Raw genomic sequence first — 13,709 nt, forward strand, 5'->3', positions numbered from 1 at the left:
AGTGGGTGAAGCTTCACTGAGATAAAAAAAAAAACCCTGGCAGCAGGTCCCATTTCCAGCTCCGTACCTGAATTTTACCTAAGCATCCAGACTTGCGGTTATCATCCCTCACACTAACATGTTCTCCTTTTTTCTCTCTAACATTTGAATAATTGTTCTCTATCTCTTCAAGACAGGGGTATTCCTTGGAGAAGTTGACGGCTCATTGATGACCCAACTCCTGGAAATGGGCTTTTTTAGACAGTAAGCTTCTTTATCTCTCTCTCTCTCCATTTGATGCTTTGGCACCAGCTAGGTGGTTGGTATTATTTTATTTGGAAACAAGCAATAGATGTAGTTCTGTATAGTGCACACAATTGGTGAGGTTAAATTAAACCAGGACAACCAAAGATCCTGACCTGACTAGGCAAAAAAAGTCACAAGCTTTTCAAGCTTCCTCATGTGGGGGTTAATAGGGATTTATTAAAGTTTTTTTTTATTTTATTTTAATCATATCGCAGTGACTGGTGCCTGTAACCAATGTCTCAAATGTTCTGTGTGGCTTTTATACAAAGAGTACATTTTGGAAAAAGTTCTAAACGTCTTGTGGTCACCATGGAAACCAATGAAATGTTCCTGTTGATTGCTCCACATCTAGAAATTTACCTCAGATTGCTTTTTCCTGATCAGCCCTTTCTGTGTCTCTGTATCCTCTCATTCCTACCCCACGGCTTGCGGATCAATGAGAAATTATGTTTTAAGCCCAGTAAACAGTCAGTTTACATTTACCGGGTTATGGGGCAACTAAAAATACATGGAATATAGCTATAGCTACGTCTGTTGGTCATGCTCCTTTGTATATTTCTTCCAACATAAGTTTCTAACTACCTTTTGCAGTCTCAACTGAGCACCAGCAGTAGGATATGTGTATACGGGACAAAAGAAAACCGTTACTTGCGCATTATCCCAAATCCCTGTGCACATTTAAATAACTGGAGTTTTTTTAGTATTGCTCCAATGGCCATTTAAGTGTAAGCTCACCTGCCACGTCAAGGCAAAACCTCCTAGTTGAGTCCTACACCAACAATTCACCTTGCTGCTTTCAGCTAAAGGCAAAATATCTAAGGGGTATTTTTCTAAACCCCTACATACTTGTTACCCACGTATTACCTATATACTGCACTGTAACATGGCTGTGTGATACAAATGCAAATACAAACATACAGAATTAAGCCCTGCACTCAAACTGCTTCTGGGCAGCATCAGTGTCTATAGTCACATCAGCCCCAATACATACCAAAAAAAAGTTATAATAAAAAAAAAAAAGTTACTTGCAAACTATCCCGAATCCCTATAACCATTTAAATAACTGGAGGTTTTCTAGTGTAACTACAATGGCCATGTATGTTTACATTACTAGGGAGCAAAATGTGACAGGTGATTTGCCTGCATTTTAATGTACGTACACAACGATAAATGTGAACAAGCGAGCATGGTGAACAAGATGTATGGAATGCAATTAAAATTTTGATTCCAAATAAATATGAAAGCATATGATACCTTTGGCTTATGTCTTAGTAATAGAGATTACTTTTTGTAACAATCAGGAATCAGATATACAGGGCCAGATGCCACTAGGCAGAAATACTATACTCACCATACTCACCATACTGGTACTATTAATCATATTACTGGTAGGCATCTACTGCTCCATACCCACAAAGGTCTCGTAAACTGTTGATGACATCATTTGTCAAGGGCTAACTGTGTTTATTATTTGTAGATTGAGCTAGCCCTAACTTAGTGTTTTCTTCTCTTTTCAAGGGTCACTCTATATGACTACCAAGCTATGTGCAAACTGCCGTACCACCACCACAGTGGCGCTCGTAACCTGCTCAATGTAAGCCCATTAGCACACAACATCCTTCATCCTTATCCCACAATCTGTATCCGTATTTAAAATACAAGTCAGTGTTCATTTCGTAACTACATAATACAAAATAAAATAATAATAATATTAATAGTTCTTTGCGTTAAAATGCAACAAAATTCTTAACAAAAAAAATCAATATTCTTTTGGATGACAATGGACATGTTTCTCCTGTCTATTTCTAGCCGCTGTTTGCTTTGATATCTGCTGCTCAGTGGCTCCTCAGCAACTTTGTATTGTAAGTATCCACAAATCAGATCAATTCTGATCATTATTTTAAAAAGGGCTCTTTCAAGTTGGCTTACCAATTATAACTACTAAGTAGAAAAAATTATTATTCAGTATAATCTATACTTCTGGATAGTAAAATATAGATAGTAATCCTACACATTTCTAGATTAAGCTAATAGCTTGCATTTCTCTTCTACTAGCAGTATTCAATACATTATGGTATGCACATGCTCACTGCTTATAGTAATACCTAGTGTAACTGAGAAATAAGAAAAGTATAATGTGGTGATCCACACTGTGGGAGCATTTTGATGTATGTAGTACCAAGCAGAAGTTAACTCTCCGAAATTTATAATATTTTAAACAGCTGTGACATGTTTTTTGTAAACATAATACAATTGGTATTAGAGAGTGTGTGTGTGTTTTCTGTGTCTTGATTAGACTCGAGTACAATATCCGAATGTCTTTTGGCTCACCCTGCAGTAGAAGGACCTAAAGATGGGACAAAAAACCTTAGCAGCTTGAGCTTCGGGTAGACCCTGCTCATGTCTCAACCATGTTTGAGCTCACATGTGCCATTACAGAGAGAGCCTTGGCTTGTCACATATGATTCCACTCAAGCACGGTCTAGATCTGATATGCTGGCAGGCCCTCTCTGCACAAGTGATAGGTAACCCCTCAATAATGTGATTGGGCTTCAGAAAGAAGATCTAGGAGATAAAGTAGTCCTTTCGTTACTGTAGTAATTAAACCAGGTTAAGAGACACACGTGGTTTAAAAGGCACAGGAGGGGGTACGAGATTTAAAGGAGTAACTGACACAAAAGGCATGGTAAGATAAATAGATGGGAAAAAGGGGATACAATACATTAAAGGGGGTAAGATAATTCAAGAGGCGTAAGAGAGAATTTAGGGGTTGAGAGACCACAAAAGAGGGATACAATCCTTAAAAAGGGGGGAGGCACAAAAAGTGGGTAAGATACACAAAAGGATAGGTAAGAAGAGCACAATGGTGTTAAGAGGCACATAGGCCTACAGATTTGAGGGCAAAAATCCTTGAACCGACCCTGATAATTAGTGATTTTCACTAGTAGTGTATAGATTACACTTTAATTCTCACTTAAAGTAGTCTTTGTCATCCTTTCAGTTTGTGAATGAACGTGCTATAGGTAGATCCTTATATCTGTGTCAGTCTAGCCTGAATTTGTAATGCTTTATCATGTTCTTTATTTATGGTAAATTACAGAGTACATAATATGCTTAGAGTAATAATATATCCCAGGTTTAAGTGACCTTAGATTCTCTTTTAGTTATTTGGTTCCAATGTCCAATTCTACAGGTTTTTGTTGGAGTTTAGTTTCTGTTCCTTTTGGTCATCTGATAACACAGCGGAAGGTAAGTTGGATAACACATTTTGTAAATTGGGTCTCCTGTTGACAAATTATATACAGGGATTTTCACAAAGGCCAATTTGGCCAGAAGTGATGCTTGAGACAGTAATTCAAAGCTAATAACTCAAAGCTCTGGCATTGAACTCACAAGTTTACCTTATATGGGCAATTGTTAAACTTGAAAAATTCCCATATGTAAAAACACAGGTTTTAACTCTGGTGTTAAAAGAATATGGACCAGGCAGTAAGTATTAGACATATGAAAGCTTTGCTTCGTCTGTAAGAGAATCAATCCATGCCGTCTATCCCCATCTACCAATATTAAGTGTGCACTCTGGAACGCCCGCTTCATCTGCAGCAGTATAAAATCAACAACCATACACGACCTCTTCATATCAAATTCTTTCACACTTCTTGCACTCACTGAGACCTGGCTGTCCCCCTCTGATACTGCTACTCCTGCTTCTTTATGTTGTGGTGGGCTACAATTCTCCCACACTCCCAGACCAAACAACTGTAAAGGAAGTGGTGTAGGCATCCTTCTCTCCCCTCCATGTACCTTTCAACCTATCCTCCCTGCCCTATCCTTTACTTCCTTTGAAGTTCACACTGTCCGTCTATTTAAACCCACTCTTCTAAGAATTGTCATCATTTATCGCCCTCTCTCATCTCTCTCCATCCATTACGAACTTTTCCCCTAATCACACTATCTCAGCTGTCCTACGCTCATTTGCACCCGCTACAGCAGAAGAGGTTTCTGCTCTGCTCCGTTCCTCCCACCCCACCACATGTTTCCTTAAGCCTATTCCCTCTCCTCCGCACTTTGTCTCCTTCTCTTGCACTGCCTCTCACTAAAATTTTTAATCTCTCCCTCTCCTCTGGCACATTTTATCTACCCTTCAAACATGCAACCGTAACCCCAATTCTGGAAAAGCCCAACCATGACCCTAAGATCCTTGAGCGAGTTGTGTATGCGAGATTGACAGACTTCCTCGAATACAACTCTCTGCTTGACTCGCTTCAACCTGGATTCTGTGCTCAGCACTCTGTTGAAACAGCTGTGACCAAAGTATACAATGATCTTATCACTGCTTAATCTCATGGCCACTACTCTATCCTAATTCTCCTTGACCTTTCTGCTGCTTTTGACTGCTTTATCTCGGTCTACGAGATACTGCTCTCTCCTGTTGTTCTTTCTACCTCTCCCAGCGCTCATTCAGTGTTTCTTTCCCTGGCTCTGCCTCTTCTACCCAATCCCTCTGTGTTGGTGTCCCTCAAGGGTCTGTCCTTGGTCCACTCTTGTTCTCAATCTACACTGCCTCCCTTGGTAAACTCACAAGCTCCTTCGGCATCCAGTATCATTTCTATGTGGATGACACGCAAATGTATCTGTCCTCCCCTGATTTCTCACCACCCCTCTTGACTCGTGTCTCTGGCTGACTCTCTGCTATTTCCAACTGGATTTCTGCTCATTTTCTTAAACTGAACCTGTCCAAAACTGAACCTCTGGTCTTCCCTTCCTCAAGTCTTGCTACCCCGGTGTCTGTCTCCCTCCAAGTCAATGGCGCTACCATCCGCTCTACCTCTAAGAGTCGCTGCCTTTGACTCCGACCTCTCCATCACCCCTCATGTCCAATCAATCGCCAATCAATTGCATGCATCCGACCCTATTTAACGCCTAAAACGGGAAAGGTGCTTGTCCATGCTGCTGTTACTCAATTTAAGATCCTGACTCTTGCTTACAAATCTCTACACAATGCTACTCCCACCTAATTATCCTCACTAATACACAAATATGTCCTGTCTAGGCCCCCTACGCTCTGCCGGAGACCTACGCCTAACCTCTGTTCATACTCCTACCTCTGATGCTCATTTGGCATAACTGAAACTCCTACTCCCTTTCTATATAATATAAAATCTTTGATTCTTCTTATAAAATGTTATCCCTCATATTCTTTACTTTCACTTCTCTCATTGGCAAAATATCTCTGTCATTCTGCCTACCTGTTCCTGCTGACACAATTTTCATTGCTCCCACCCTACTTCCCTCCCCATTTTTATTGATTCCATGCACTCTACTTGTACCTTTCCAGCTTATCTCTACCATCTCCTTCTAAATCCTCAAATTACAAACACTCTCACAAAAAAACCTTTAAATCCTGCTCCCATCTTTTCTTCCTTTCTATCCTCCTACTCCTAGCAGCTGGTGATGTCTCTCCAAACCCCGGTCCCACACTTGCAAACCCATCATGTGCTAACTCCAACAATCACTCCAATCTCATACCCATCTCACGCTACTCTTCCTTTAAATCCTCCTTCCATACTGCCCTCTGGAATGCATGCTCTGTTTGCAGTGTTACTAAATCCACAGCTGAGCATGATCTTTTCATCTCATTCCCTACAATTACTAGCATTAACTGAAACATGGCTCTCTCCCTCTGACACTGCTACCCCTGCCTCTTTATCCTTTGGTGGTCTTCAATTTTCCCACAACCCAAGAAACTCTGAAAATAAAGGTGATGGTGTAGGGTTTCTGCTCTCACCTCACTGCTCCTTCAAACCTCTAAACTGAATCTTTCCAAAACAGAACTTCTTGTCTTTCCTCCTAATATTAATCCTCCTCTCTCGCTCTCCCTTCAGATTGGTGGTACCCATATCAGCTCATCCTTACAAGCACGTTGTCTTGGTGTTACTTTTGATTCTGGCCTCACCTTTGAGCCTCACATCTGGTCTGTTGTCAAATCATGCCAATTGCAACTCAAAAACATTGCCCGAATCCGCCCCTTTCTTACACAAGATGCTACTAAAGAGCTTGTCCATGCTCTAGTAACCTCTCGCATGGACTATTGTAACTCTCTCCTAATAGCCGTATTGCCCTGCTACAGTCTGTAACGATTGCTGCCGCCAGACTGATTTTCCTCTCTAGTCGGTCCTCTCACACCTCACACCTCTATCAGCCCTTACATTGGCTTCCTGTATGCTATAGGAGTCAATTCAAAGTGCTAACCCATACTTACAAAGCGCTGAATAATCTTAGCCCCTTTTATATCTCCTCACAGATCCATTGGTATGCCCCTTCTCGGTCTCTCCGCTCTGCCCGTGACCTTCTTCTGTCCACTGCTCGCACCCGTACAGCCAACTCGCGCTTACAGGACTTCTCGCGGGTGGCTCCCTTCCTATGGAATAGCCTGCCTACCGCCATCAGACTCTCCCCTAGTCTTCAATCGTTTAAGAAGTGCCTTAAAACCCATCTCTTTAGGAAAGCCTATGGCCTCCCAGACTAACCTCTACCTCATATACCTATCTCTTGCTCTCTCCTAAAGGGCAGCACTCTACTCTCTCCTCCAGCTCTGCTTCACACCCACCTAATTTGATTGCTTTTTCCTGTCCTAATGTGTTTTATACCTCACCTCCTATAGACTGTAAGCTCGTTTGAGCAGGGTCCTCTTTAACATATTGTTCCTGTAAGTTTTCTTGTCATTGTCCTATTTATAGTTAAATCCCCCTCTTTTAATATTGTAAAGCGCTACGGAATCTGTTGGTGCTATACAAATGACAATAATAATAATAATGCTCACCTTAAAGACTTTTCTCTAGGGCTGCACCATCCCTATGGAACACCCTTCCTCTCTCTGTTAGACTTTCACCCAGTCTCCGCTCCTTCAAAAAATCTTTAAAACCTTACTTCTTTAGGAAAGCATATCAATTAAACTGTGAACAGCTTTCCCTCTCCAAACCCTGATTCCTCTGCTGAAACTGTCATCAAAACAAAACACTAAGCCCTCAGTGAATACTATCCTAGAAACCTAATTTTCTACCCTACCCTTACCTTTTGTGTCACATTACCCCACTCCCTCTAGCATGTAAGCAGGGCCCTCAATTCCCTCTGTTCCTGTGCCTCAAACTTGTCTGGTTACAAATACATGTCTGTTAGTCCACCCATTGTACAGCGCTACGGAACATGTTGGAGCTTTATACAAAATAACAATAATCTAAATCAAAATCCTTTTAATCTATACTGGGAGAAATCAATACCCGACATTGATTAATTTGTGTGTGGATTAAAAGGCTTTTGATTCAGACAAATGTATTAATTTATGGGCGAACGAAAGTTTTTCACGTGTCTAGTTATTATATGTTTATAATCAAGTAAGATAACAATTTCAGGTGATACGCAATGAGTAATAAAATGCTTGCTATTAAACATTGACTTGTGGAATTTAGAGTGGAATGGCAGCTAGTGCCGTTTTGGCAGTAAATACATTCTGGCCTTGATGGTTGTCCGTCTTCTTTGTCTAGTTTTTAATTATGCATAGACAATACAGAAATTAAGCTGTATGATTATGGTTATCATATCAGAAATACTTTGTGTAATTACATTTCTCATAATGCACAGCCAAAGTTAGCCTGTCATGTCAGACATGAATTCATCTCTTTGACAAAATAGTTTTATCCTGTTTAATCATTATGTTACAAAGTATCTCCTCGTTTTTTTCCCATCCATTCCCCACACCATGTGATGTCATCATTGCATCATCCATCATGTGACCTGTGTTGTGTCATACAGCAAAGTCATTCTTCCATCACTGTAAGTAAGATTGGTCAGTAAAGTAATTGTGCTATTATAAAAGTATTGAGATAAGTAAAATACTTGGTGTATGCAAGTTTTACGCAACTCTGCTTGTGCTCTCATTCTACTTTTACTTCTAGAGTTTACACTCAACTATTTCCCTTATCAATCCCCTCTACCTCACCTCCTTCCATCCCTACTTATTTATCTCTGCTTTATCAACTTTCTCTCATTTGTTCTGCAGCTTACCTTTTTGCCTAATCGCTTGTTTTCCATGTCTTTTTTTTCCCACTGACATTTTCACATTTCCCCCTAAAATTCTGTAGATCGTCTTATACTGTTAATATATCAACGTTATTGCATCGGGTTTCTTTTGGTTTTCAGCTCATAAGCACAAGAAGCAGGACATGTTACAGCCATGTGACACAGAATACCCAGCCTTTGTACATGAAACCTCAATCAAGGACTCCAACGGGCTGATCCAGTGTGGTGACTGCCAAAAGTAAGACTTATCTCCTCACATTTATATTCCACTTAGTTCCAAAACAGGGCTCCTTCCCTGCAACCATCACACATCTATCAAACATATGGTCATTGTGTCACATAGTCATCCAAGATCTTTAAATTGTAGACAGTCTGCTTTTGTGTGCAATTCACTAACATGCCACGGATTAATATTTCATCAAGTGACAACATGCAATGTTACATAATATCACACAGATCACATCTGTTCTATTTTAAGCTTCTTACTCTGAGCTGAAATATGTACATAGAGCTCCCTCTTGTGGTGGTAAATAGTATTCAGTAGACTTTTGCGTGGCGGCTAAATTTGGTTTGGCCAAACAATTTTTTCCAAAAGTTTAATTTAGTTTGGAACCTCCAACACTCATTCAGTTGACAGTTCGGCTCAACCAATTATCATCTGTGAAAAATATTTAGCAAAATGATTTGGGCGAACGAAAAACAGAGTGAAAATGGGCCAAACAGCGTATTGCAAGATGTGTACACAATATAAATATTTTGTAGTACACTGATAGGTGCATTTTCCAACCATTTGGATCACAGATCAAGTGAAAAATAAACCAGGAGAGGGAAAAAGAGGAGGAGCAGTAAATACATCTATATTTAAACATTATATTTATTAAATATATAAACTTTTTTATAAGAAAAAAAATAGAATACCTACATGTATATATCTATTTTATTTTTATTTTATTTTATCATTTAGCAAACCATTCCCAATTGAAAAATGACAGGATTATTTACTAAAGTGAAAATTGTTGAGAATTCAAAGTAAATTTCAAAATTAAGAACAAAATAGCCGAAATGGAAGCAAGCAATTGAAGCAAAAAGTGTAGATTATAGGTACACTACGTTAGCATAATCTTAATTTTAATAATGACAGGAGGCGAATATTTTGCATAACTTTCTTTACTTTATGCCTCCAGCAGCACAAGTCAATCAATAAACATTAAACCAATCAGTAACAGGCATCACATCCATATATAAAGCCCTGACAGACACATGACTTCCTCTTTCTTTTAATGCGAAAAATAGTCTATTATAACAGTCCTGAGTAACGTGTAGAACATAACTTGAAACGAAACTTGAAACCTTCCAGCTTTATCTTGTCGAATCCATCTAAGATGATTACGCTGAAAAGAACAGAAATACGTGAAAGGTGATGGAAACCAACTTTTGTCCACATTAAATCCTGTACTATACGCATCTATATTTATATTAAGTTAATATACTGAAACATTAAACAATCATAGTATACTTAATAATCAACACGGATCTAACACGTCAACCAGATAAGCATCCCATAAATATACGGAAATACCAAAACCTTATAATTACACTGAGAAAATGACAAACCAGAATATTAAAATTTTCCAGAGTATAGGGAGGGAAAATATTCGCCTCCTGTCATTATTAAAATTAAGATTATAGGGCGGAGCCTGACCAGCTTCCTGAACAGACGCAGGTTCGCTGAGCTCCCACAGACAAGCCTGAAAAACCGTAAATAAATCACTGATACAGCCCCTCACCTGAATGGGGTTACTCTATCTGAGCTCAACGTGCCCCAACGAAGCTCCCGACACCTCTCCGGTGAGATACGGAGCGAGGAAGCCTGAAATGCCTAACCGCGGCCTGTGTGCGCGGGAACTGGGGGGAGACGTCCGCTTTCCCCGTCCCAGCGCTAGCCGGCCCGGGAGACATGAACCTCTCCCCCCCCCCAGACCGGTGGGGGTTATCCCGGTCCAACCTGGGGAGAAAGCCCGGCCCATCAGAATGGAACCGGAGCACACACTTGGGCGAGCGGCAGATGCAGAGCGGCACAAAATGGCGGACGCCACATGTACAGATTGCGACAAAGCTGGAGGTCCAGACATCCTACTACGACTGAAGCACACATTTGCTGCTTTTTGGCTGCAACTTGAACGCAGACTGAAGCAACCCGAGTCACGCGTAGCAGTGGGGAACATAATACCAGGGCCACTGCCTGACTCCCGCCGACAGAAGGCGACCCCCAGGCCGACAGGCGCTAACGGGCGGCGCCGAAGAAAGCGACTCCCCGTGCCTGCTACTCAACAGCGTAGAACTCGGAAAGGAAGGAAGAGACCCGCGCTCCAACTACTGCTCAAGCAGAGACCTGCTGGCTTTCTTATCTGGCGACAGCCTATGGGGGACAGACAGACCCGGATTACCGGAGTCTCCAGACGCAAGTCACCGACCAAGCAACAGATCGGGAAAAACAGAGCCTGCCGCCTTACCAAGCAAGCACGGCGCCTGAAACACGCAATATGCCGGGCTCCTGACGGGATGAGGCCTACAGCATGCCCTCACTCACGTGTGCTGCCGGGACTGGGACTCTCGCACAAGGGCCATGTGTCCCGAATTGGCGATCGTAAGCATGAACACATCTTACCCCCAAAGGGTATGGGATGAACACTGGGACAGATTACTCACTGCTCACTCCATGTTTGTTTTTTGTCTTCTCCCTTTTAATGTTATTTTTTCAACGGAGTGCGACCATATAACTGAATCTGCATGTCTTAATTATTAGCTATCTGCCTTTACTTAAATGTACCTAAATTTAATTTAACCACCGGCAACGCATCCTAGTCTGGAGGCGATAGACCAGCATGTTAATTAATGGTGACTCCCATTAGCACCATACTGACTCCAATGCCCAGTATCATACCAGCCACAAGAGCATACTGCTGTTATCCTACCACTGGGCTTGGCAACTCAGAACTGCTAGAACAGATCACCCGCACGCCCTCCACTAGATAAAACCGATTTAATCAGATACTAGCAATGCCTGTTAGGCCCTATTTGCATTAGCGTTATCAGTCTAGCCAGTCTGCTCATATGCCCCACCACGTCTTACTGTTAGCAGCGAGAGGGGGCATGTCAGTTTTTGACAGTACTTAATCATTTATTGGGTTTATCATTTTTATTTTACTTAATATTACTCTGCAGTGCGTATTAGCGCGTTAATCGTAGCATAACATACCCTCATGCATTATGTACTTCCCGCTGCATTTACCCAGCTAGTTAATTTATCTTTTGGAAACTCTAGACAGCGGGATGTACACTTCTCTTCCTTGATTATTGTTTTAGCTAAGCTTGAAACAAATGTAAAGAAATGTCTGTTTTTTCTTTAACAAAACTAAAATTGTGCCGTATACTCATATGCCACGTTATGTTTTAACTGTTCGTTACATTACTGCTTGTGACCGCTGTTGTGGCTGAACAAGCTTGTTGTTATACCATGCACGACAAAAATAAAGAATTAAAAAAATTAAGATTATAGGTACACTACGTTAGCATAATCTACAATTTTATCACATGACAGGAGGCTTCATATTTTGCATTTTTAAAGCTGTGGTATGAGCGAGAAGGATGCGTGTGTGGTTGACGAAAATAAATATACGGAACTAGTCTATCCGTGTCCAATTCGTCGCTGTAAAATATAGAGGCCCCCCGTGAAGGCCTGAGAAGCAGTCGCGCCTCATACCGAATGAGTACCCAAAACATGTCTCCACCCCCGCTAGCGATACAAACCAATGAACCCATCTAGACAGAGTGTTCATGGTAACTGGCTTGTATGATTGGTATAAGACCAGCAGATGTCCTAAATGTGACAATCTAAGTGTTGTCATGATCTCCATGTAACAAAGTACGCTTTAACTGCACAAAGACAGGGAAACCACCGGGAACAGGGTAAGATACTGTGGGGATATTTATGGGATAATAATAGTAAACAGTTGAGAATTGCCCACTATTTCAATTCTCAGATCCCAAAGATCGTTATCGTGTAAGTGAAATGTATTCCATATAAATAAAATCACAATTTGTTATAAAAATAGATACAATTTATTGTGACAATTTAAATAATAATAAGTAACATGCGTGACATTAATCAATGAATATTCAGTATAACATAGTATGCAATACAATATGGTAATGTAAAAACATCTCCCAATGGCTAACACAGTCTTAATTGTCAAGAAGATTTATGATGGGCTTCACAGAGAAACGACAGTGAAACTTACACACAGACACAGAGCTGCAGCTTAAGGCCATAAAACTTTAGCTGACAGTTAAAATAACCCTTTCAATGCTGGCTAGACCTCCTAAGTAATTAAGACCTATTCTCATGTAATTTTAAATAAAATAACAATTAACCCCTTAAGGACCAAACCTCTGGAATAAAAGGGAATCATGACATGTCACAAATGTCATGTGTCCTTAAGGGGTTAAACCAGTTCATCAGTCATTTCCTGGAACCATCCAATAAGAGAAATCTACCATGTTCTATAAGCAGAATTTTAACTTGCCTAAACAGATATTTTATCTTATTTTAGAGCAAATCAATACACCTGGATAAATATCACGATATGCTAACATGTGATATATCACATTAATACATATTTATTCTTTTCTATCTGCAGAATAGAATGCTTAATTATGTACTTCTTATTTAACTAAGATTTCTAAATATCGAAATCTGATCGTGATTTATCCAGTCATATATCATGCTATTAGAAAAATGTAATTAAATTAGATTAATTAAATGAAACCAGTATATTTACCAGTTAAAGAGATGTTCTCATCAGATGTTCTCAGGTAGCTAAGTGTCAAAGAATGTTTCTTTCTCGCCTACTTTGTCTTGCTTTGCATCCGTCTGCCTCCTTTTGCTTTCTCTGCATACCTCTCTCTTCCCTTTGTCTTAACTTTTTAAAGGAAAATTCACTAGGTGATAGACCAATAGAAACACTGGAGGTGTGGTTACCTTCCAGATAACAATTTAAGTATTTGGTCTATAGAGGGCAGTCTCGTCCCACTAAACATACCTATCCAGGAAAGAGTTAACTTTTCCTGGTGGCTATTTTAACGTCATTTAGCTTATCTTTATGGTTATTCATAATTTAAGTTTTCTGTCAGTTCAAGAGTTTCTTTGGGCTTTCTTCAGACTTTGTGTCTGGCAAATTCTGCTATAATTTCTAATATGACAGTTCGTAAACTTAGTCTCACCTTTCTCTTACAATGGGAATCTTGTGAAATTTAAAAAGTAAAATTAAGTCTTATCTGGTCAC

At 40.3% G+C, this 13,709-nt stretch overlaps 1 protein-coding gene across 4 annotated transcripts in view; it reads left to right on the forward strand.

The window, feature by feature from the left end:
- The window catches only part of CACNA2D4 (calcium voltage-gated channel auxiliary subunit alpha2delta 4), a 325,067-nt gene that overhangs the window by 286,892 nt on the left and 24,466 nt on the right, over positions 1-13,709 (forward strand). For all 4 annotated transcript variants that reach the window (XM_063447669.1, XM_063447671.1, XM_063447670.1 and 1 more), the window contains 6 exons: positions 173-243; positions 1,804-1,879; positions 2,095-2,147; positions 3,479-3,534; positions 8,098-8,118; positions 8,485-8,602. In XM_063447669.1, the coding sequence (XP_063303739.1) occupies positions 173-243; positions 1,804-1,879; positions 2,095-2,147; positions 3,479-3,534; positions 8,098-8,118; positions 8,485-8,602 (395 nt within the window). The remainder of the gene's footprint in view (positions 1-172; positions 244-1,803; positions 1,880-2,094; positions 2,148-3,478; positions 3,535-8,097; positions 8,119-8,484; positions 8,603-13,709) is intronic.

Source organism: Pelobates fuscus, chromosome 3, assembly GCF_036172605.1.
Source record: "Pelobates fuscus isolate aPelFus1 chromosome 3, aPelFus1.pri, whole genome shotgun sequence".
Lineage (NCBI taxonomy): Eukaryota > Metazoa > Chordata > Amphibia > Anura > Pelobatidae > Pelobates > Pelobates fuscus.